Source organism: Amorphotheca resinae, assembly GCF_003019875.1.
Source record: "Amorphotheca resinae ATCC 22711 unplaced genomic scaffold M430scaffold_1, whole genome shotgun sequence".
Lineage (NCBI taxonomy): Eukaryota > Fungi > Ascomycota > Leotiomycetes > Helotiales > Amorphothecaceae > Amorphotheca > Amorphotheca resinae.
In genome coordinates, this window is record NW_020194471.1 from 3,547,693 (window position 1) to 3,568,763 (window position 21,071).

Here is a 21,071-nt window from a genome sequence, read left to right on the forward strand (position 1 = left end):
GAACTCTGCGCCTCCCCGACATTTCCATTTCCATGTCGACCTCGATCTCCATCTGCATCTCCCCCTTTTTTCTTAACATCAAGCAAAGCAAACCCATAGCTATCCCGCCCCTCCCAACTTTCCCCACATAAAGAAGCAAAAGCCAAATAGTCTTGAATCTCGCCGGACTTTTCTATCCTTCAAATTTTCAAGTCCCATACTTGTTTCATCGGGGTTGGTCCTTTGGCGGGCGGCGTTGCATGTTAGATGAGGGCTACTCAGGAGTGTAAATAGAAGATGGAGGGGACACTGTTGATCGTTGCTTTGTATATATTGGAATGCATCGTTGGACTTCACAGACTGCTTCTAAATGTGCATGATTGATTCGTGAGCTGTTGCCGGATTCAGAAGAAGTGGTTGCTCAAAGCAGGTGTGTAGAGATGGCTGATGGTCCTGCATGCTGATACGATCTAGGACAGGTGTGTATATATATATGTCCCTGGCGGGAGGGAAGCGGATGGAATCCACAGCTCAGGAGAATAATTCCTTCTCGTTCTCTGCTGGAGCGTCGATGTGCATGTTGAACTCTTTGGTTGGGTCAACTAAGAAGAGGGCGCCTGGGAGGTAAACTTGTCAGTTGAAGCTTTTGAGAAAATGTAAACAGCACCTGTGATCCTTCTTTCGACGCTAGGAAAAAGAGGTTTAATTGGGGGGGACCCTACAAATTGCTGCAGTGGCTGAGAAACATCCGGCCGTGACCCAAACATATCTGAATCCTATAGCGTGAGCTTCTAGTAGACCTCCGGTAGCCGCGCTTATAATCTCAGGTGTGATTCCAGGAACCGCTGCAATAGCAGTGGAGTTGGCAGAGGTGAGGCCCTCTATCAACGCCGGTAGGGAAGTGGAAGGCAGCCCAAGAGGCAGAGCAGCTGCGGCGATCTTGGGGCTTATGCTGCCGCCGTACTTGGATGTGTAGATTGCGTTAACTGTGAAAAGGAATTAGCTTGTCTTCCTAGAGAGACGGGACGTCACTTACAGACTGCTAGGCCCACAGAGCCACCAAATGATCGGACGGAAATCGTCAAACCGCTTGCGATGGCAATGAGTTCCGGGGTGGTGCTGAGCTGAGCGACGGTCACAAGAGCGCAGAGACAGATGCCAAGCCCCATACCGAGGAAGACTGGATACGCCCACACTGCCGTCGATGATCCGGGGGTTGCTGTAGCCATGCATATGAAGAAGGTGGTCGTAAAGCTGAAGGCAAGGGCTGTGGGGTAACGAATTCTCTTCGTAATGGAGCAGAAGGCGCCTGCTAGACAGGTCACTACTGCGTACACCATGGAACTGATGCCATATCGGACGCCGGTCGTCAGCGGATCCGTGTTGTAAAGGACAATCAGTTCGTAAGAGAAGTAGTTGTTCGCGGCGAAGAAGGCTAAACCTTCAGCAAACAGACATATGAGCGCGATGACAAAGTTCCACCCCCGAGAGAATAGGCCGTGGTGGAACATACCATCCTTCTTGAACCTCGTCTCATATAGTACAAGGCAGGCAATCAGGACAACTCCGATCAGGAAGGGCGCCAAAACATGGGCATTGGTCCATGGGTACGGATTCTGTGACCAAACTAGTCCCATACAGAACAGGACGAGGCCTGTGGCAAGGAGTGCATAACCAATCCAATCGAGCTTGCGTATCTTTTCCCAATTGGTGAGCCCCATCTGCGACTCCCTAACAGGAGGGTTGTAGAGCAAGAAACAGATGACTGCTGCGATGGTGTAGAAAGCGGTCGACATGTACCAATAATTGCGAAAGCCTGCGTGATTCCCATGCCGTGTCATGGCTCCTCCGACCAAGATTGCTGTCAACCCACTCAGCGCCCCAGCCAGGTTATCAAGAGCTTGTCCATATGGTCTATACTTTCGTGGTAGGACTTCTGAGCTTATAGCGTGTAGCAGTGGCTGCGCGCCGTATGACAACCCTGTCACTACCTCGCCCGCAATAGCCATTCTCATAGATTTTGCGCGAGCAACGATTACCGAGCCGACAGAGCCACAGAGAGTCAAGACAATCAGAAACCATCTTCGGCCCCAATAATCCGAAGCTTGTGACACAGGTGGGCTGAGCACAACGGTAAGGATAGTGACTGAAGACGTGAGCCACACAGTGTTAGATGAGCCGCCCACAACGATTGCGATGTCTCGGGCGCGCTATATCGTTCAAGTTAGAAGGTATCTCGATCCATACACCCAGGTGTTACTCACAGAACCTGCACCGACGACATTGATAACTTCAGCAAAGCAGATTAGGCAGATAGCGAAGAGGGTCAGGAAGGTCTTCGCGTGTAGATGAGGGACGGGTTCCGCCTCGTCTTCCCGGATGGACACTTTATCTGCGTTCGGGGACCCTAACTCCTTCTCCGATCTTACCACTTCGGGCTTCTGTTCCTCAATCACCTCCGTCGCTTGACTTTTCTGCATGATGTGGACTAAAGAGCTGTGCGAGGGAGAAGAGACGAGCAGGGTTTATCTCGAGCTCGGCGTGAAAGATAGGTGCACAACATGGGAATAAAAGAGGAATATAAGAAAGAGTAGGACAATAGGGGGTTTCTCAGAGGAAGACCCGGAAGCAACGTGCTACGAAGTCATGTTCCAACTTCCATCGAACACTGCGCTCGAGACGTAAACATAGTTGGGTTATTATTGGTTGAGTTTTGCAAGAATCGTGACGATGCACATGCTCGAGAGGATGGCTTATTGACCCAGACATACTGAATCAATGTCAATGAAGGGTCCTCGATATAGGAAAGATTACCGGTCATTGCAGCGGACACAGACGTGGGGGCGTCCGACGTCCGGCAGAAACGGTGCTTGGCAGGCCAGTCTTCGAGGATGAGGTTATACGGTGTCAAGGGCATCGTTGTAAGTCATGCGAAGAAAAAGGGTCTTCTCATACTTGACATACTGACACAAGAAGAGACACGAGTGAAGCGCGAGACACATTTCGTGGATGGATAGGGGTCGCTTATTAATACCCGCGCTTGAACGAGCCGCCCGAGATCTAGACCGCGGTGATCGGGAATCTGCTTTCTCGCGACTCGCGGAGTGACCCTGGGTCTTCCGAGTCCCGACACTCTCTACGGACTAGATCCCGCATAAGCCTCTGGGGCTGGGAAACGGTGTATCAATCTCACTGCGGTCTAGACGCTGATATAAAGACCATGGGACGGTGTACCTCGCTCAGATGCAGTACCAAGTAGCACCAAGTTCGGCTACACTGAGCAAGCAGTCGGAAGTTTCTGACTTTGATCCTCTCTCCTCCAATCTTCAAGCATGCCTTCCGCCAGCCCCTCGCCTCTTAATGTATTGATTGTAGGAGCAGGTATCGCTGGTTTCAGTGCTGCCATTTCCTGCCGTCGTGCTGGCCACATTGTCCAGATCTACGAGCGATCATCGCTGAATAACGAGCTCGGCGCCGCCATCCACGTATGTCCCAACGCTTCCCGTGGACTTCTGGCGTGGGGTCTGGATCCTGTAAAGGCACGCTTTGTGACATGTAACAGCACATTCCGGGCCCACGGCTCAACTCTGGAAAAGTTTCATGAGACCGATGAGTCGTACATAACCTCCAAGTTTGGAGCACCTTGGTACCTGGCACATCGTGTTGATTTGCACGAAGAGTTAAAGCGCCTAGCAACTCAGAAGGGGGGAGAAGGAAGACCTGCAGAGGTTCATCTCAAGTCTGAAGTGACGAAATATGTATGTGCAATTTAGCAGCTTCAGTTCAAGGCTTGGTCTTGATATAGGAACTTATGCATCTGAAAGGACCCCGAAACCGGTACTATCTACTTCAAAGATGGCAAGTCTATTACAGGAGACTTGGTTATTGCAGCAGATGGCGTCCATTCCCGTGCGGTGGAAGCCATACTTGGAGCTCCGAACCCCGCTCTACCAACCACGAATTATAACTTCGCATATCGCTTCTTGATTCCCTCAAAAGACATTGCGGATGACCCGGAGACTGCTCAATTTATTCAAGATGGTGACGGCCGAATAACCATGGCTGTGGGAGACGGAAAACGATTGGTGTGGTATCCATGTCGGAAGTAAGTATGCAAGGCATTGAAAAGACAAGAGCTGAGCCAAGTCAGCAATGAAATATATAACTTTGTGGGGATCTTCCACAGTGACGAGCAGGTGGATCATGAAGGCAAGTCCTTTTCGAATTTGAGCAAGCACATGGCTGACTCTATCGGTAGATTGGCAAACTGCTGTAGATCCATCCGCCCTCCTTGAGCGCTACTCGGATTTTCATACTTCCGTTCTGGCAGTACTCAAGTAAATTTGATCTCTGTTTCACAAACAAGATAAAAATTCTGATACTTCCACAACAGGAAAGCAACAGATGTCAAACAATGGCCCCTCCTCTACCGCGCACCCCTTCCTTCATGGCGCAAAGGCAAGCTAGTTCTAGTTGGAGATGCTGCACACCCTATGCTTCCACGTAAGGTTTCCTCTTCAAACCCAACTGTCAGAATATTAATCCCAAAAGACCAAGGCCAAGGTGGTTGCCAGGCAATCGAAGACGCACTGGCCTTGGGCATTAGTTTGATGGACTGCACCCCTGAGGTTTTCGACCAAAGGATTCAGCTCTATGAAAAAATAAGAATGAACAGAGCAAGCGTCATAACCATATTTAGCAATGCTGGGCAAGACGAGCCAGAAAAGATGTACGCAGAAGTAAGAAAGTTCATACCCGCAGACAGTATTCCGAGTAAGTTACCCCGCCCATATATTCTAAATGTACGTCACTGATAGTGCGGGGATAGAAACTCCCGAGGAGTTTTTCAAGTATAATTTTGGATATGATGTTGTGACGGATTCTAAACAAGCAATGCTACGAGAGAATCCCGAGTGGGAGTTACCAGACACGTTCTTTGAGACGAAACCCGCAAAAGGGCTTTATCCTTGCGAATAATGATGTGAAAGAGACCATATTCTGCTATCTTTTCAATTTCGATCAAATCTTTACGTATCTTCAAACGCCTTTATCGATCTATTATTTGACCAAAGCCGTGACACGTGCTCCCATCGAATCTTTTCTGTTGAATTACTATATTCTCTTTGACTTCAGTTCGTCTCCAAATCAAGGGAAAGACGCTAGGATCCACCCCTCTTCATCCGTTTTTGAATCGTATACCGCACATTTGCATTTTGCAATTTCGAATTGTAAATGAGAAAAGCAAGGGAGAATATTTGTGGTACGAAGCACAGCGCCCAGGTGCGACCTTACCTCGACCGCCTTCAAGTGCGGCATGCATGGCCCCGCGATACCTGACCTTTAATTATCTCACAACAGCAGATGCCTTAGAGCACTAAACCCTCGTTTCCTAGGTAGTATACGCATTTATAAATACGGCTCTAAAATTTCCACTATCGATATGTCCAAAGAACAAGCAAGGAGACTCTAGACACCGGTTGTGGTATCTGAGTACAAGCGCAACAAGGTCCTGCTACGAATCAGGTACGTACAGAATTGAGACTATGCAAAAGCCCTGATCTTTATGCATCACCGACCTTAGGGCCTTGAACTAAAGGAGCATTTTGACACCCTTTGGATTCGAGGTTTGAAGCTTGTCAGTTTACATTGTATGAGAATCAGGGGTCTCACTAACTTTGACATGTGGTCTTTTGTTACTCGAAGGCTCCTTTATAGCGCCTACTGTAGCTTGGGTTTACAACTATCACGAACTAGCACAGAGTCAGATAGGTATCTAACACCAAGAGAACCCTCTTCCGCACCCCGAGACATCTTCTGAGACAACAGGTTCGGCATTATTAGCCTGGGTTTCTTAGTCCTTTCCACCTATCTTCCTGCAACCAGCTTGTCTAGACCTCGTGGACCAAATTGCACTGATATAGTCATCCTTGTTACAATAACCGGCAACAATGCTTTACTCCCTCCTGAAGGCTGAATTATCGCTCAACGTCGAGTCAATCCTAGGGACCCCTCTTGGATTTCGCATCCTATCAGTGGAACTTACAATATCGCGGGCACATACTGTGAACTCGAAGTTTCTATCCCGATTCCCGTCTCATAAGAAGACTCTACAGTTTCTGTCTCACGGAGCCACCTATGGCCGCACTTATTGTATGGGCCTAAAACTACCCTTTCCTTTCTTCATAATGTCGCCCAGATTCAATTCACTCCCTACTCTGTTCCCCTAGCTGATAGGGATAGGGTTCGGTGATCGGTCACCAGGTACAGACTACAACGCTCCAGATATAGCTGGATTTTTATGCTTCTTCCCTTGGTGACCCGACCTTCTCAATTGACCATCTCGGATCTGGTGCCTTTTCACATCCGGATCCTCCTCGTTCAGATCCCAGCGCACGTCGCTATAATCCACGAGCTCCTCCGACTCATACGTTCGAAGGCTTCCCTCGGCGCCCCACGGGCTGATTTGAAAAAGCCAAATAAGTTCGGAGGATTACCACTTGGGTATCTGAAAGAGTCCTCGCCGTCTGGGACTAGCTATGCCTTTAGGCCCTTTGATACCTCGGGAATCCTGAGCCGGCGTTCATAGCATATGATTATTCTCGCCGTGGGACCACTAGTATTCGGAAAGGAGTAACGGGCCTCATAACTCTCAGTCTGGCTTCAGTAGCAAGTGAGTACAAGAGACTAGGAATAGTGGTGACGACGACAGGATAAAGTGCTCCTGTCAGTGCCAGGAGCCCCTCCTGCTCACTCCCACAATCCCCCAGGCTCTAGCCCAAGCAATTCCAGCCCCCCCCCCCCCCCCCGGGCGACAAAAGAGCGAATACTTCCTGCCCGGGAAACTATAAATGGTGGGCGGTGCCAGAGGCAGGCCATTGCTGGCAGCTTCATTTGAATGTTTGGACGGGATTTTCGGCTGTCCATGACTGGTTGGAAGAACGCGGGTTCTAGGTGTTTGCTTCTGGGTTATGCGGACAACTATCCTATCTTTCACTTCATCAACTATAGACATCGGCCAAATAATAGGAGCTTTGTAGGTAGAGTGTGATTGTTTTGCAGTCGAAATAGTCTGATACGGGAATGCAAGCAGTGGTCTACCGTCTCCCTCCGTAGAGATCGGAGTCGCTTCCGGCTATTGGATCTATCTTAAGTAAAGACCGGGGTTACAAAGGCTGCCGGCGTTGGGCGACACACGAGAGCAGCGGGGTATCCAATCAGATTCCCGGAATCGATATTGTTTCCTCGGGCCGGGTCGGTAAAGCGGCGAGCGTCTATTTGTCGGCTATCCCGGCTATCAGCATGTGCGTGACACTTAACCGCCCACGCCCGCTGACCTGCAAATATACCTCTCCCGCCCTCGTCCCCGAAAGCTGGACGTACCCTCTTCGAATCGTGAGAATCAGCCGGTCGGATATATCCATCTCATATCCAGTCCTGACCGTACCCCCCACTGATCTGCGATGGACGATTCCGACATGTCCAGCATTCGCCCGCGTAAACGTGTATCCCAGGCCTGCGTGCCATGCAGTCGGAGGAAGACCAAGGTACTATTCCGTATCCCTGCGTCTCGCTGTATACTGATTGTTTCTTAGTGTGACGGAGGTCTCCCGGCATGTGGACAGTGCCGCCAGAGAGGCGTCCAGGACTGCACATATTCAGTTTCCAAGCGGAACAAGAGGTGAGTGTTCTGACTTCCCGGGTCAGAGCCATCGGCCAGTTCATTGAGCTGATCCGCAGACAGAGAAAGGAGAACGACTTCAAGCTTGCAGGACACCGTATCTGGGCCTGTACAACGGGGTTCTCCGAGTATAAGATCAACACCTCCCAACCATGATTTGGAAAACCACAATGCAGCCATGAGCTCGAGATCACAAAATCACGAGACTTATAGTAATAATCTTGGCAACTATAGCCCAGCTCCAATTGGAATCCGGACTGTACCAAATAGAACGGCACCAACTGCCCTTCCCGAGATCCCTCGTGATATCTCGGCTCGGCTTTTCAAAGCCTACTTCGATACCATCCATCCCATCTGGCCTCTACTTTACAAACCTGTGTATGATATGCTAGATCATCAACGCCTACTGGATACGATACCCCAACAGCTGCTGTATGCGATATATTCGATAGCTGCCTGCGTCCAGCCCGTGGATGATCTCAGCAACAAACGAGTTCCTGATCGACTCCTGCCCCCACCGTCGCTGTTGTTCCAGGCGGCACTGTTAGCCCTTGGCAATGATCATACCGGGAATGGGTTCCACCCTCTGAAATTCCTCAAACCATCGATCGAGGCCTGTCAGGCGCTAACCATACTCGCGCTTCAGCAGCATGGGGTAGCCGAGTCCGAATCAGCAGCTCTCCTGTGCAGCCTGGCAGCTGGGATGGCAATTGAATTGCGTCTGCACAGAGAAGTAAAATCCGACTCGGCTTCCATTGATAACCAAGTCCGTTCCCGCCTGTGGTGGAATATCTTTGTCCTAGAGAAGATGATGGCATGTGAATTAGCCCGTCCGGTACTCCTCAGGGCGGAGGAAACGGACACGTCGTATCCTTCTGCTTCCGAATCTGATGAGTATCAGTTATTATCTCTGACAACATCTAGCCAAAGCGGACCGGTGTCGGTCAAGACGCATACAATCTCTGGATTCCACACCACTGTCCAACTGACGAAGATCATGGAGAAGGTCTTACGGGAGATATACTCTGTGGCTGGTCGAGCTATAGTTCGTGAGAACTTGAAAGCTGGAGAAGAAGCCAGGATGAGGTTGTGGCAGGAATTGAAAGATTATCATCTGATGCTGGATTCGTCTCCGTTGAAACTGGACATGAATAGTACCGCGCCAGCCCCACCAGTAACTATTACAAATATGGTGGTATGTACCCCACGTCAAATCGACCGCATGACATCTTGCTAACCATCACAGTGGATGTGGTGCATTACTATTTTGCTTCACAGGCCCTTTATTCCGCACTGGGTGAAAAGTGGTGCTTCTAGCTGTCCTCTCCAGCTCTGTGTTATGGCAGCTAAAAACATTTGCTCAATCCTGGAAAGGTACTCGAACAACCTTCCCATGTTGTCGTGTGATATGATATTCCCGATCTTCACTTCTGCAAGTACTCTGTCGTACTCGGTCGAGCATGCTGGCGGGGAAGACCCCGAGGCACGGAGACTTATCCAGCTTTGTGTGCGATGGCTCGCGATACTAGGGAAGAGCTGGAAAAATGCCGGTATCTTCCAAGAGACTCTCTCAAAGGGTAAGCACGTGCCTGACCTAAAAAATGCCTCTGCTGACCCCTCCACAGATCTCAGACAGCCACTAGGAAATGGAAACCACCAAGCCGACAGTCGAAATTCGCGCTCTTATAACTATGGCGAGCCGGGAGCCTCCTGGCAGTCTCAGACAGAAGCGGCATATCAAGCCGAGGCCTCTGGGAAAAGTCTGATTTCAGCCGATGACTGGGCCTTCTTGGAGAACCTAGGCGATCCAGCAGACGAGTTCTACACTATAGATGTTTCCTTCCGTGAACTGCTCCATAAGCAGTTCGATATTGAGCGCACGTCTTAGGAGTATGGGGTTGGCGGTATAACCACTTTTGCTTGTCCTTGTTGTTATTGCATTACTCCGGTTCACAAATCCTCGCCTCATCTCTGGTGCGACTATCATAATTGCCGGTCTCTGGCGAGCTTCTGGTTGTTCAGGTGTCTGGAGTCGAATGTATTCCTCTCTAGAGACACAAAGGACCCCGAAATATACCCATTGCTTGCAGGGACTTAAACTTCATCTTTTGATCATAGAATGAACAAGCTGTCAGACACCAGCCACTCTCCCGCATCCATCCATTGCCTCGACACTCATCCCGCCGCACCCATCTAAACCGAAACCTTCAAGAACGTCCGGTACTCTCCCTCATACAATGCACTCCCATTCGTCCCCGGGACTGCACTATCCGCGCCCAACAACCGCAGTCCCCAGTACGGGTTTCCATCCACACTCCCACTATCCGCCGGATACCACTTGACGCCCCAGGTCGTATAATTATCCCGCCCTAAGAACACCCCGTCGATCCGGTTCCCATCCTCATCAAAGTGAGCAAACGCGGAGACGGGATTGCTGTACTGCCCGAACCCCCACCCAAGCTCGGCATCATACGGGTAGTAGGTCAGGTTCACCTGGTTGTACGCGTAGCCTGAGACTCCGGTGGGGGTCAATGCTTCAAGAACCCCAGGGCCCAGGGCGCTGTTGCACCGGAATGCTGTCTTTGCAATCTGGTTGTTGGTGGCGATTGAGATCTGACTTGTGTTAGGAGATGCTACATGGATAGGGTTGTGTGAAGGCGGGGGTGGGGAGGTGGGGGAGCAAATACTCGTCCTTCATGGATCCCAGTGTCCCCTGAGCGGCGGATGACTTGACAAGTATCGCCATAGCCTTCAATAGTGCTGTTGTCACAGCTGTTGAGGGTAAGGAGGAACTGTGTGGAGAGGCCGGTCGAGGCGTCGTAGCTGGGGTAGTCGGAGCAGCCGCCTGTAAGGGGGACGACGGTCACGTTTGGGACCGCGAGAGCAGAGACGACGAGAGAGAATAGGGGAGCGAGTCTGAGTAAAGGCATTGTGAAATAAATGAGTGAAATAAATGAGGGAACTTGACACATATACCTTGGGAATGAACCAGGTATGATGTCGATTAGGTTTCTTTAGGATATAAAAACTTCGATTAGATGAGAAATGAGTAGATCTCAGAGGTCTTCAGCATCTCTACTTATACCTTGAATCCCAAGATCTGCTTTCTGCAAGTCCCCGCAAAATCCTAGGCAGCATCATGTGACTTGACATAAAATCGGCATAGGCGAGATTAAAAGCCTCAGACAAGATCTTGGCTCCAAGCTCGTATCCATTAGCACATGTGAAAAAGGCGGCCTCTGAATGGAGCTATTCATGCCTATTTGGAAGGATTCTCAGGTAGGCAACTGTCGCGAGTTCTCGTAGTGTTTTTACCTCGTAGCGGAGCCTGATGACTCTACGAGGATCTCTCGTTATCGACTTATTAGGAGACAACTCCACCACCTGCCTATCAAGCAATCCAAGATAAATGTCAACGGCATGCGGCAGATTGAAATAATATATTCAGCCAGGCACCCTACCCTATACTCCCGCATCCGAACTCCATCATCGCGATTGGTTCAGCCCATGATCTAGGATACACACCCCTTTTCGCCGATTCCTCCTCTTCTCCTTAGAATTATCAATACGTCTTTGCCGCTGCCTGATTTGCTGCAGCTACTCTATTATCAACCCTCTCCCTATGCTGCCGATTCTTCAAATGCACCTCAAAATTCCCAACTGTGGTCTCAGGTCCCGGCGTATATAATTTCCCTGGACAATCATGGCACCGTATCCGGGGCAGATACATCCACTTCACGCCTTCTGGGGTGGGTTGGCCCGGGGGAGGGGCTTGACAAGGTGCGTTTGTTGCAGCATTCACGGCAGAGTATTTCATCATGCCTTCGAAGCGATCGTTGGGGTAATGGTTTAGAAGTTTGTTAAGCCCGGCCGTTAGCCAGGCCGGTGGTGGTGGCTGGAGGCATAATTAGCTTAGGAGGAATTTGTCACGTCTAGAAGTAAGCATGAAAATACAAGATCATAGTGGAAAGTTGACTGTGTCTCACTTGATCATATATAATGACACAGACGTCGCTCAGAGTGGGAGCGGCCCTGAAAATTCTCGGTAACTCGGACAATATCACTGCTCTAGAAGACTACAGCGAGATATCCCGGTCTTTCCAAGAACTTCTGAATTCATCGTGTTAAAAAATGTTGCTGGGGAAGCTTACAGGTGGATTCGTTTGCTGCCCAGGAGTAATGGGAGCTGGGGCCTCAATTCCACCAATCTGTCCTTGCGGAGCAGGCGTCGTCGAGGGAGCTGGTTGATTCTGCAGGCTAGGTGTCGAAGGCGGTCCCATAGATCCTGGCGCAGGCGTTCCTAAACCGGACTGGGAGCGGTTATATGATGGAGTCTGCTGTGAACTAGGTAGGTGATTTCCGGACTTGAGATCCCGAAGGAATTTCCTTAACTTCTCCTTTCCAATCTTCAACTTGACGATCATGGTTGGGTTATCCAAGCTCTCTTCCCGGGCATCCCGGCCGAGCCTTCTCGCAGATGTTCTCGTCTCGTGGTGATGCATAATGGTTGATTCCGGCGTCTCTGACCTTCCGAGGTTGGCCATCCGTTGTTGTGCCGCAGTTGCTGCTCCACGCATGCCCCTCGTCCTTGCCGTGCCAGATACCATATTGGACATGGCGGGAGATTCTGGGGAAGAGTCTTCGCTCTCTGAAGACTCGGAGAGGTCTCCATCGCGAAGGCCGGCACGCTTCCCTCTCCCAGATGCACCCCCAACACGCTTGTATATTCGACTCTCTTCGATGGTCTCCGCAGCTCCTGGGAGAACAGAGGACACGATGAGGGTTCGCACCGTTCGCTGCCGGTCCTTAAGATCAGGTAATGTTGGCCCTCCTCTCCTATTTACAGAGCGTTTCTGTCTGCGCTGCTCTCGCGAGTATATGACCTCGCTCCTCTCCAAGTCGGCTTCGCTCATCTCGTACAAATATGGGGCAAATTCCCTGGCTTGCTGCTGCGGCCGGAAAACGGATGGTAAAGGTGACGGCAAGAAAGCAGAAACCAAGTCCGCATCCTCCAGAGGTCTCCCATCGAATGGATGCCCAACCACATACAAACTCCTGATGAAGAGCTGACTCTGCTCTCGTATGCAATGTGCAATAGCCGTTGTGAACTCTCCTGATAATGACAACTCCCGCGTCATGCTCTGGGCAAACTCCTCTGGTGAATTTAGGGGGTTGTTAATCTCCCATTCGAACTTATCCTCTAAAGTGTGTGGCCCGATTGTGATATTAAGTTTGATCATGATGCGCATCTCGTCATTTTTGTACGCCGAGTAGGGCAGCTCGGGGTCTAATGCGGTCTCCTCGATATACACTGGAGGGTAAAAATCGTTAAGCTGTTCGTGGAGTTGTTGCTGCACCTGCTCGAGTACAGGATTTGCCATGGGGAGCGGCAAACCTAGATCCTCCACGAGTTGCGCAGCAAAGAGATCCGGGGGGACGGTGCGGTCATGAAGGTTCCAGGTGAAGGTATCTCGAAGCTTGATCTTATCCCAGTCGACATCTAACCGTACTGGGACCAATTCTTCGATCTGCTCAGCCTGTTGCAGCATCTCTTTGCGCTTGATGCGGAGGCGAGCCGTCTTCCTGTGCCCGAGTCGTGGTTTCGCGCCAGGATATACAAGTTTCGTCGGCCCGTCCGTGTGCCCATTACCATAGCCACTGTAACCTTGCCCGTATAAACGACTGGGAGGGAAGAACTGGCGATACTCAGTCCGGACCCTCCTGTAATCCTCGGCCTCACTTCTCATCCGGTTATACGTTGCTTCCCTCCGGGCCTGGTCATCCAGGATAGCAGATGTGTGTAGCAGATCTCGAGTGACATAGTGCTCGAGGAGGATCTTGTTGAAGTCGGATTTGGTTCGTTCGCGATGCGTCAATACAGAGGGTGTCGCGGCTGAGGCGTCGGCTTCAGAAGAGGCCGGCTGGTCGGGAGCCATCGCGGACACATTCGCGACGGCTGTGGAAGAGGAGAATGCGGCGAGAGGCACGGTGCTGGTCGATCGAGGGTGATGGGGTCGTGGGTGAAGGACTGATCTGATCCTATGCCTCTGGACTGTGGAGTTGGGAGTCGTGGAGTCGCGAATCTGCGCAACGCGATCCTGACTGAGGGCCCCAGTGGCTACCTACTAAGGTAGGTCAAGTAAAAGAGGCAGCCTGACATACCAGGCATGGAGAGAGTAAAACTGAAAGCCTGACATACCAGGCACTCAGAGTGGAGTTGACGAATACGGCGAGCGACAGCGACCACCGAGGGCCGCGTGCAGGGATCGTGCAAGCGAAGAGGGAAGAAGCCCGCACACATCATCGACTTGGAGAACGCTGCTCGAATACAATACACGTCAACGACGGACAAATTCCCCAGAAACTTCCCCTCTTCTTCTCACGAACTCGTCACCTTCTCCTACACTCCTTTGCCCCTACCGCAGACATGGCAGACAAGAAGGAAAATGAGGAGATCGGTAAGAGAGCCCCCCCTCAACTCGTGGTGGGATGTTTTGACCCCGCTATTCTGTGCGAAGGGAGCAAATCCAGCACCACAACATGCTCGACAATGCTCCAGAGCGCGCGCTGACGAGGTCTTCTGTTAGACTACACCTTGAACAACCCCGATACCCTCACCAAGTACAAGAATGCCGCTGCCATTTCCCAAAAGGTCTTGGCGGCCGTAACCGACTTGTGCGTTGCTGGCGAGAAAATCGTGACCATCTGCGAGAAGGGCGACAAGCTTTTGGATGAGGAGCTTTCGAAGATCTACCGTGGAAAGAATATCTTAAAGGGTGCGTCTGCATGTGTATGGTTGGCGCTTGTGCTTCACTGACAACCTGCCCAGGAATCGCCCACCCCACGACCGTCTCCCCATCCTCCTTCGTCACCCCATACACCCCGCTTACCTCGGACGAGGCTGAAGCCTCTGTCACGCTGAAGGAAGGAGAGGCAATCAAGATTCAGTTGGGTGCCCAGATTGACGGTCTTGGAACGATAGTCTGCGATACGATCATTATCCCATCCGCCAAAAACGCAAACGGAGAGATCACTGGCCGAGATGCTGACCTTCTCCTGGCAACTCATTACGCAAACGAACTCTTACTGCGGTTGATGGTTCCCCCCGGGTTACTCGCAACCGGCACAGACGAAGAGAAAGCCAAGGCCGCCCAGGTGAAGCCGCCGTCGCAGAGCAAGATCACCAGTCTGCTAGAGAAGGTCGTCAAGAGCTACGATTGTAACTTGGTTGAGCACACCACGAGCTGGCTGTTTGAGCGCAACGAGATCGAGGGCAAGAAGAAGATCATCCTTGCTCCGGGTGATGGCACCAAGGGTGAGGGTGTCCCTGAGGTTGGCGATGTCTGGGGCGTGGAGATGGGAGTTAGTCTTGGTTCCGGAAAGATCAAGAACTACGAGAACAGGGCAACTCTACACCGCCGGACCGCCCTTACGTATGCTCTCAAGAGACCAAGCTCAAAGAAGATCCTGAACGAGGTGGTCAAGAAGTTTGGTACTTTCCCCTTTAGTTTACGGCAGCTGGAGGACGAGAGAGATGCAAAGGTTGGGGTTGTTGAGTGCGTCCGAGGCAATGTTTTCAGGCAGTATGAAGTGGTCGGGGACAAGGACCATGAGCCTGTTGCGAGATTACTGACCACAATTGGTAAGGTCCTTGGCTATATCTCTTGCACTCGGGACTAACGGTGATTACAGCCATCACGAAGAACGGTCTCCAGAGACTGGCCGCGCCTCCCAGCCCAGATCTGTCCAAATTCAAGACGGACAAGAAGATTACGGACGAGGAAGTTCTCGAGATCTTGGCTCGGCCATTGGCTAAGGAGACGAAGGCTAAGAACAAGAAGAAGAAGAAGCCGGCCAAGAAGGCTGCGGCGAAGACTGATGACGACGATGACAGCAGTGACGACGAGTAAAGCACGTGATGTGCGGGCCGAGAAGGCCTCTGGGATGGACGAGAAGGTATTGCCTGATGCAGGTGATGCTTGTCTTCTCATTTGATTACTGATTTCGTGCTGCAACACCGCTGTGGGCGGGTGCGTTCGATGCTTGAGCTGTATTTGATGCTTCTCGTTAAGCGGGAAAAATGCAGAACGGCCGTGGGCCTTTTCTCCACTGACACCACACGTCGAAGGGGCACATGGCATGGAATTATCGAGCATTAGAACATCTCAAAATATAGAGATCTGCAGCAAAACCGTGATGTTCCTACTTGTCGCGTCCCGTTGCGGCGTGTGCCTGTGAATGGAGTACCTCAAGGGGCTCGCGCAATGCAAAAGGAGAAGCATTCTCTTGTGACCTCGTGACCCCCGCCAGAAGAAAGCCATCGCCAGGTAAGAGAGATGAAAAGAGAAGCCAAGTGCCAGTGACATTATTCTGATGAACGATTGATATGTTCATATGGGCGAGTTGAACGTCTCCCAGCTTAAATAATCTGTGACGGAAGCATTACTCGCACACCCCTAGCCCCCGTAACGTGTAATCCGTCGCCCCCTTTCTTCGCCTCGCACCTGATATCCTCCCTGACCCCCCGGAGGCATCAGAGCAAGACTGCGGAGAGCCATCGCCGTCACGACCATCGCAGGATATTAATTACTATTATTGTTCCTCTCATGATAGAGCACCGCCCCGGTGCGGGCCACAGCAGAGATTTCTTTTGCCTTGTTGCCGCAAGCCCGAATACCTTGGTAACCGGAAGCCTCGTGGGCTCTTCGCAAGGGGGAGACTAGCGACCTCCAAGCGAGACTTTCTCCTTGAACCTTCCTCTCTCCTTCGCATTCCTCCAGTCCCCGACGCGTTTCCGAACAAAGAACCACGAGCGTAGATCGATTGTATGCGACTGATCCGCAGAGAAGTACTCGATCCTCCTCCCGCACACTGGACCCCTGAGCTAACGCGTCGTCAGATTTGCTGGATCGTGGTCGCAGATCGAGAAAAAGGAGGTCGGTCACCGGCTCGGCGACACGATGAGCGAACCTACCCAGCGAGCCTCACGTTCCCGGTACTCGAGCCCCTTTGCAGCGCCACACAATGGGACCCCCAACTCCTCCAAGGTAGCGGCAGATTCTGCTGCGAGACCAAAGACGATGCTGGATAAGTGGTAGGTGTCTCCCGCAACCTTTGGGCGGGCGAGATGCTGACCTTGCAAAGGATCGAGCCGCAGCTTGCTCCCCCCCGACCCTCGTTCGCAGAGGCTGGTATTGAGAGGCACGGAGTCGTCGCGAACATGGCACCGTTGGGTACGCGACCGAGCGCGAGGGTGTTGAAGGCTTCGACGAAGAGTGAGTTCATGGACTCGGCGCGTGGCGCCACCACGAGGAGATCCGCAGCTTCTTCTGCCTCTACCCCTAGCGAGGCAATTACAACGCCAGAACCCGCTGTGAACATAGTACGGCGACGGTCTTTATCGGCAAAAGCTGAAAACGCGGAGTCGACTCCTCAGACGCCACAGCAACAGACACCGCAGCTGCCGCCGGCGAGTGCGCGCAAGAGTGTCCCACGACCAAGTACAGCTGCGCAACACCAGGGTCAGGGAGTCTTCGCTCTGCAGCAATCACCTCTACCTACCAACGCGCCGCGGCCGTTCATACCTTCATTCCTTCCGCCACCGACGCAGTTCGGCCCTAATGGCGAATACAAGATCGACTTGGACATTACAGACAGGGTGGTCGAGAGTGCGGTTCAGGAAGCTTTGGATAATCGGAGGTGGCCTACGGCGTATGCTCTACGGACGCTCTACGATGACCACCGGATGAATCCCCGCATGGTCCGACTTATCGATACAATATATAATGGTCGCGCGGATGAGCAGCAGCGGAAAGAGTTTCAGGGGGTGATGAGGCATAAGAAGAAGGAGGGCAAGAAAGACAGGACGGGGGAGTACTATTTCAACGGTGACGGAAGCGATCCCCCACCGAGGCCGACCCAGTTCCAACCTGTCAATTATCAAACGCCATTCAGTACTCCCCCCGCGAGATCTGCTACGGGCGCGAGATCTCTAAGTGAAGCTCAAGGGAGGCGACCATCAGTGAACCTCTCATCGGTGTCAGCGTCAACATCGCCTCAGAAAGATGCTGAGCATCTCAGTAAGAGGCACAAGTCTAATAATTTCCAGCCGGCTCAGACTTTGGAGGTGAATGGGAACGCAAGTGCGGATGGAAAGGTAAAGGCGGAGCAGCCCCCCGCGCCCCAAGAAAACGGAATTTCAGATTCGGTGGGCCGAGCACGGTCTGGCTCGAGCACAAGCTCATCAGCCTTATCGTCTATCGATGAGCAGATGTTGAGCACTGATTATGGCACGAGTGCAGTGTCTCAGGCGGCGGCCGGCGAGCCTGGTTCTGGTGCTGCCTCTGCGCATACCCAGTCTCGCTCCGCCAACGCCGAGACGCATCCTGGCGTGCGAAACCCGCCACAACCAATCAGCGTACCACACAAGCCTGGCCCCAAAACCTACACCTTTTCAACTGTGTCCACCTCCCCTTCGTCAGCTTCCGCCGCGCTTCCCTCTCCTACTAATAACATCATCAACACCCGCCAATCCAGCTCGCATCGCCGCCAGCCATCCGCATCCAAGGGCGATGCGATGGCTCCGGCTGTCCTTCTTCCTTCATCAGCATCTGGTCAGCAACTGCCCAAGGGAAAGAAGGAGTCTAACAAGGTCACGAGTCGTCCGAGTGAAGACAGTGAACAGACAGAGCGGACTCTTCGCATGAAGAGGAAGGCCAGAGAGAACACCAATAAGATTGCCTCTGTTCCCGAGAGTTTCGAGCGGAATCAAGTGCTTCCTCCCGAAGTCGAGTCTGTATCAGATGGGGGCGATGTCGTTGCTCTTCCACCGAGACGTACAAACATTCGACTCCTCAATAAGAAAACCCGGCAGTCTCAGGCTGCCAACTATGATTCCGACACCCTCAGCTCCCCAACCCTACTCTCATTCCAACCAGATCTCGCACCAGGTTCAGTCTCCGTCTCTCGTGCTGGAACTCCGAGTGCTCTCAGCCGACCGAGCAGGAAGGCAAAGACGGGCACTGGTCTACGAGTCAAGACATCGTAAGTTATCTATCTATTTTCTTTGTATAGACTCATTATTTCATCTACATGAGGGTGCCTCTAGTCGAGGGAACACGACTTTGCATTTTGCTTCGTCAGAACCCTGTGTTTTGCTGCCTAGGAGGATCCCACGGTGGGGTTTTGTCGCACAGTGCGACCGAAACCATCCCTTCGGCGATCTTGATCGAGACGCTTCTTGAACTGCCTGGCTCTCGCGACATACTAACATGATTCCCCTCTACAGACCAATGAAGAAGAAAGGCGGTACTCTTGCTGGAATCCCAAGAGCAAGTGGTGAACGAAATAGCCCGACCAGCAACGGGGCGTTCTCTCATAATCAGGTATGCTATTTTCTCATTTACTATCCTCTCACTCACCCTCGTCTTCCCATGACACACTCTTCCCATGATACAATCGTGGTAAATGCCGTCCCGGTTCCTCCTCCGCGGGCTTTGGGTTTGGCTTATTGAGGGGTTTGAGCTTATCCTCCCTCGCGTGCAAACGCCCGGTCAAAAGCTCTGCATTCACTCTTTGCCGAGAAATCTTGGCCATGACCACCGACGCACCGTGGCACCCGCTATTTCTCTCCCTTTGCCGCTCGAATCTGCATGCTGACTCGGCATCTCTAGGAGGATAACGATGACTACTGTTCGTCGTGTGGCGGGAATGGAGACTTAGTCTGCTGTGACGGCTGTACTCGCTCCTTCCACTTCAAGTGCGTGGATCCGCCTATGGACGAAAATGCTCTCCCTGATGAATGGTTTTGCAACGTCTGTCTTACCTCGCGTCTCCCGCGACGACTGGACGAAGAGACGGGGCCCTTCGGCAGCCTTCTCGCCCTCCTCCAGAGGAAGAATCCTAGTGCTTTCCATTTGCCAAAAGATATCCGTGAATACTTTGTCGACGTCAAAACCGGTCCTGATGGGGAGTATGAAGAGGGCGTTCCCCCAAAACCCAAGTAAGATCCCCTACTGATACTACATATAGACGGATGTGCTCACTGTCTTCTAGGAACCGTGGAGGATACGACGAGGCCCCAGACTACTTTCGCTTGAAGGATAGCAAAGGCAAACCCATCATCTGCCATCAGTGCCATGCTGCCGCATCAGCGCCTGATCGTGCGATCATTCCCTGTACCTACTGCGGGCTCTATTGGCATCTTGACTGTCTCGACACTCCCCTGGCCAAAGAACCAGGACCCGGAAGGCCTTTCAGATGTCCAGCCCATATTGATGACCTCCTGGCCACGATCCCCGCTGCTCTGGCCCCAGCGCACCGCTTTCGCAAGATCAAAGGCGCCTCCCCCATCAAGCCAGCAGTCAGGCGTGGCATCAAGAATAACGGTCACATCGAGATCGAGAACGATGCAACGGATGATGAGGAAGAGCTTGGTTTCTACGAACAGAGAGAGTATGGCCACGTCTACAAGCTTCCGGAGATGGGCATCAAGCTGGATTTTATTACACAGTACGGACTCCATACTATCTCAAGACCCCCGAGATTTACTAACAGCGCAAATAGGGTTCGCCGCAAGACTGGTGGCCGAGGAGGATTTGCTCCGGCTGGCATCTCGCACGTCAAACCAGCACCGGCTACTGTGGGCTGGGACCAGCGTACGCTGTTGGAGCAGCAAGCAGCGCTTAACCTTGCATCACTCACCATTCCAAATCCGGAGCTCGGTGACCCGAAGATTTTGATTGATGCTCTATTGGTGAGTTCATGTGTTATGATGCAGTCTGGCGTTCCGGAGATAAACGAACGATGCTAACACTATGATTGGCAGGCCGAAGCGCCCCCGGCGGTCCTCGCCCTGATTGCCCAGGGTGATGCTACCAACATCGCACAGGACAAGGTCTCGTCGATGAAGGATCGAAATTCGCTGCTTGCGCTGAGAGCGTTTATCGATATCAAGCTTGCTGCCATTTCCGATGAGGCGCCAACAGAGCCTGCCAAAACAGAGGCAGCCGTTGAAGAGCGCACGACAGAGGTGGACGGGAGCGTGAAGGCTCAGGATGCGGGCGGTGAGGATGTGGAGATGTCCGGTTGAAAAGATGCGGATGAGCATGTTCCCTTCGACCAAATCGCGAATTGCAATTCGCTGGAATCGGCCAGCTCACACACGTGACTCCATTGGAGCACATGACTGCCCTTCGCAAATGCACCAGATGGAGGCCAGATGATACCGTCATCCCAATCAGACTTGAAACTAAGCCTGCCGACTACAGGTGCTTGTTTGCAATACCCGCATAAGCATGCGCTTTGATTTTTTTTTATTTCTCTCCAGCATGCATTCAGGGCGCCGTACAAAACTGCATATTATGGCGTTGAAACAAAGGGCGCATACGTGACTAGGATACTATAGTATTCTGCC

The 21,071-nt window shown here is 52.0% G+C and overlaps 7 protein-coding genes across 7 annotated transcripts; 4 read left to right on the forward strand and 3 right to left on the reverse strand.

Annotated features, from left to right (window-relative positions):
- Positions 1–510: 510 nt before the first annotated feature.
- M430DRAFT_132584 (hypothetical protein) lies at positions 511–2,677 on the reverse strand (the record flags this gene model as incomplete). The annotated part of the gene is made up of 4 exons (XM_024862257.1): positions 2,244–2,677; positions 1,016–2,189; positions 702–965; positions 511–596 (listed from the first exon to the last, which is right to left on the reverse strand). Exons 1-4 carry the CDS (start codon positions 2,457–2,459, stop codon positions 511–513), a joined length of 1,740 nt encoding a protein of 579 aa, XP_024725787.1. The 5' UTR covers positions 2,460–2,677.
- A 472-nt stretch (positions 2,678–3,149) lies between these two features.
- Positions 3,150–4,956, forward strand: M430DRAFT_132587 (hypothetical protein; the record flags this gene model as incomplete). Its single annotated transcript, XM_024862258.1, has 7 exons — positions 3,150–3,737; positions 3,804–4,084; positions 4,130–4,188; positions 4,238–4,316; positions 4,373–4,482; positions 4,531–4,752; positions 4,808–4,956. Exons 1-7 carry the CDS (start codon positions 3,312–3,314, stop codon positions 4,954–4,956), a joined length of 1,326 nt encoding a protein of 441 aa, XP_024725788.1. The 5' UTR covers positions 3,150–3,311.
- Positions 4,957–7,439: 2,483 nt separating this feature from the next.
- On the forward strand, positions 7,440–9,545 carry M430DRAFT_15488 (hypothetical protein; the record flags this gene model as incomplete). Its single annotated transcript, XM_024863262.1, has 5 exons — positions 7,440–7,523; positions 7,572–7,657; positions 7,721–8,852; positions 8,904–9,234; positions 9,283–9,545. 5 exons carry the CDS (start codon positions 7,440–7,442, stop codon positions 9,543–9,545), a joined length of 1,896 nt encoding a protein of 631 aa, XP_024725789.1.
- Positions 9,546–9,850: 305 nt separating this feature from the next.
- On the reverse strand, positions 9,851–10,587 carry M430DRAFT_93841 (hypothetical protein; the record flags this gene model as incomplete). Its single annotated transcript, XM_024869792.1, has 2 exons — positions 9,851–10,270; positions 10,345–10,587. The coding sequence occupies 2 exons, from the start codon at positions 10,585–10,587 to the stop codon at positions 9,851–9,853; spliced, it is 663 nt and encodes a 220-aa protein (XP_024725790.1).
- A 427-nt stretch (positions 10,588–11,014) lies between these two features.
- On the reverse strand, positions 11,015–13,739 carry M430DRAFT_32704 (hypothetical protein). The gene is made up of 2 exons (XM_024866217.1): positions 11,809–13,739; positions 11,015–11,552 (listed from the first exon to the last, which is right to left on the reverse strand). The coding sequence occupies exons 1-2, from the start codon at positions 13,591–13,593 to the stop codon at positions 11,220–11,222; spliced, it is 2,118 nt and encodes a 705-aa protein (XP_024725791.1). The 5' UTR covers positions 13,594–13,739; the 3' UTR covers positions 11,015–11,219.
- A 265-nt stretch (positions 13,740–14,004) lies between these two features.
- On the forward strand, positions 14,005–15,567 carry M430DRAFT_132593 (hypothetical protein; the record flags this gene model as incomplete). The annotated part of the gene is made up of 4 exons (XM_024862259.1): positions 14,005–14,115; positions 14,245–14,433; positions 14,487–15,299; positions 15,350–15,567. Exons 1-4 carry the CDS (start codon positions 14,085–14,087, stop codon positions 15,565–15,567), a joined length of 1,251 nt encoding a protein of 416 aa, XP_024725792.1. The 5' UTR covers positions 14,005–14,084.
- Positions 15,568–16,617: 1,050 nt separating this feature from the next.
- On the forward strand, positions 16,618–20,747 carry M430DRAFT_47293 (hypothetical protein; the record flags this gene model as incomplete). Its single annotated transcript, XM_024867913.1, has 7 exons — positions 16,618–16,751; positions 16,802–18,700; positions 18,945–19,041; positions 19,330–19,658; positions 19,712–20,167; positions 20,222–20,411; positions 20,484–20,747. 7 exons carry the CDS (start codon positions 16,618–16,620, stop codon positions 20,745–20,747), a joined length of 3,369 nt encoding a protein of 1,122 aa, XP_024725793.1.
- Positions 20,748–21,071: the final 324 nt, after the last annotated feature.

Excerpts from the sequence above, each read along its gene's own strand:
- M430DRAFT_32704 (XM_024866217.1), bottom strand. The coding sequence starts at position 13,593 with ATGGCTCCCGACCAGCCGGCCTCTTCTGAAGCCGACGCCTCAGCCGCG. Across the intron at positions 11,553-11,808 it reads GGCAGCAAACGAATCCACCT|CCACCACCACCGGCCTGGCT; the intron begins GTAAGCTTCCCC and ends TTATGCCTCCAG.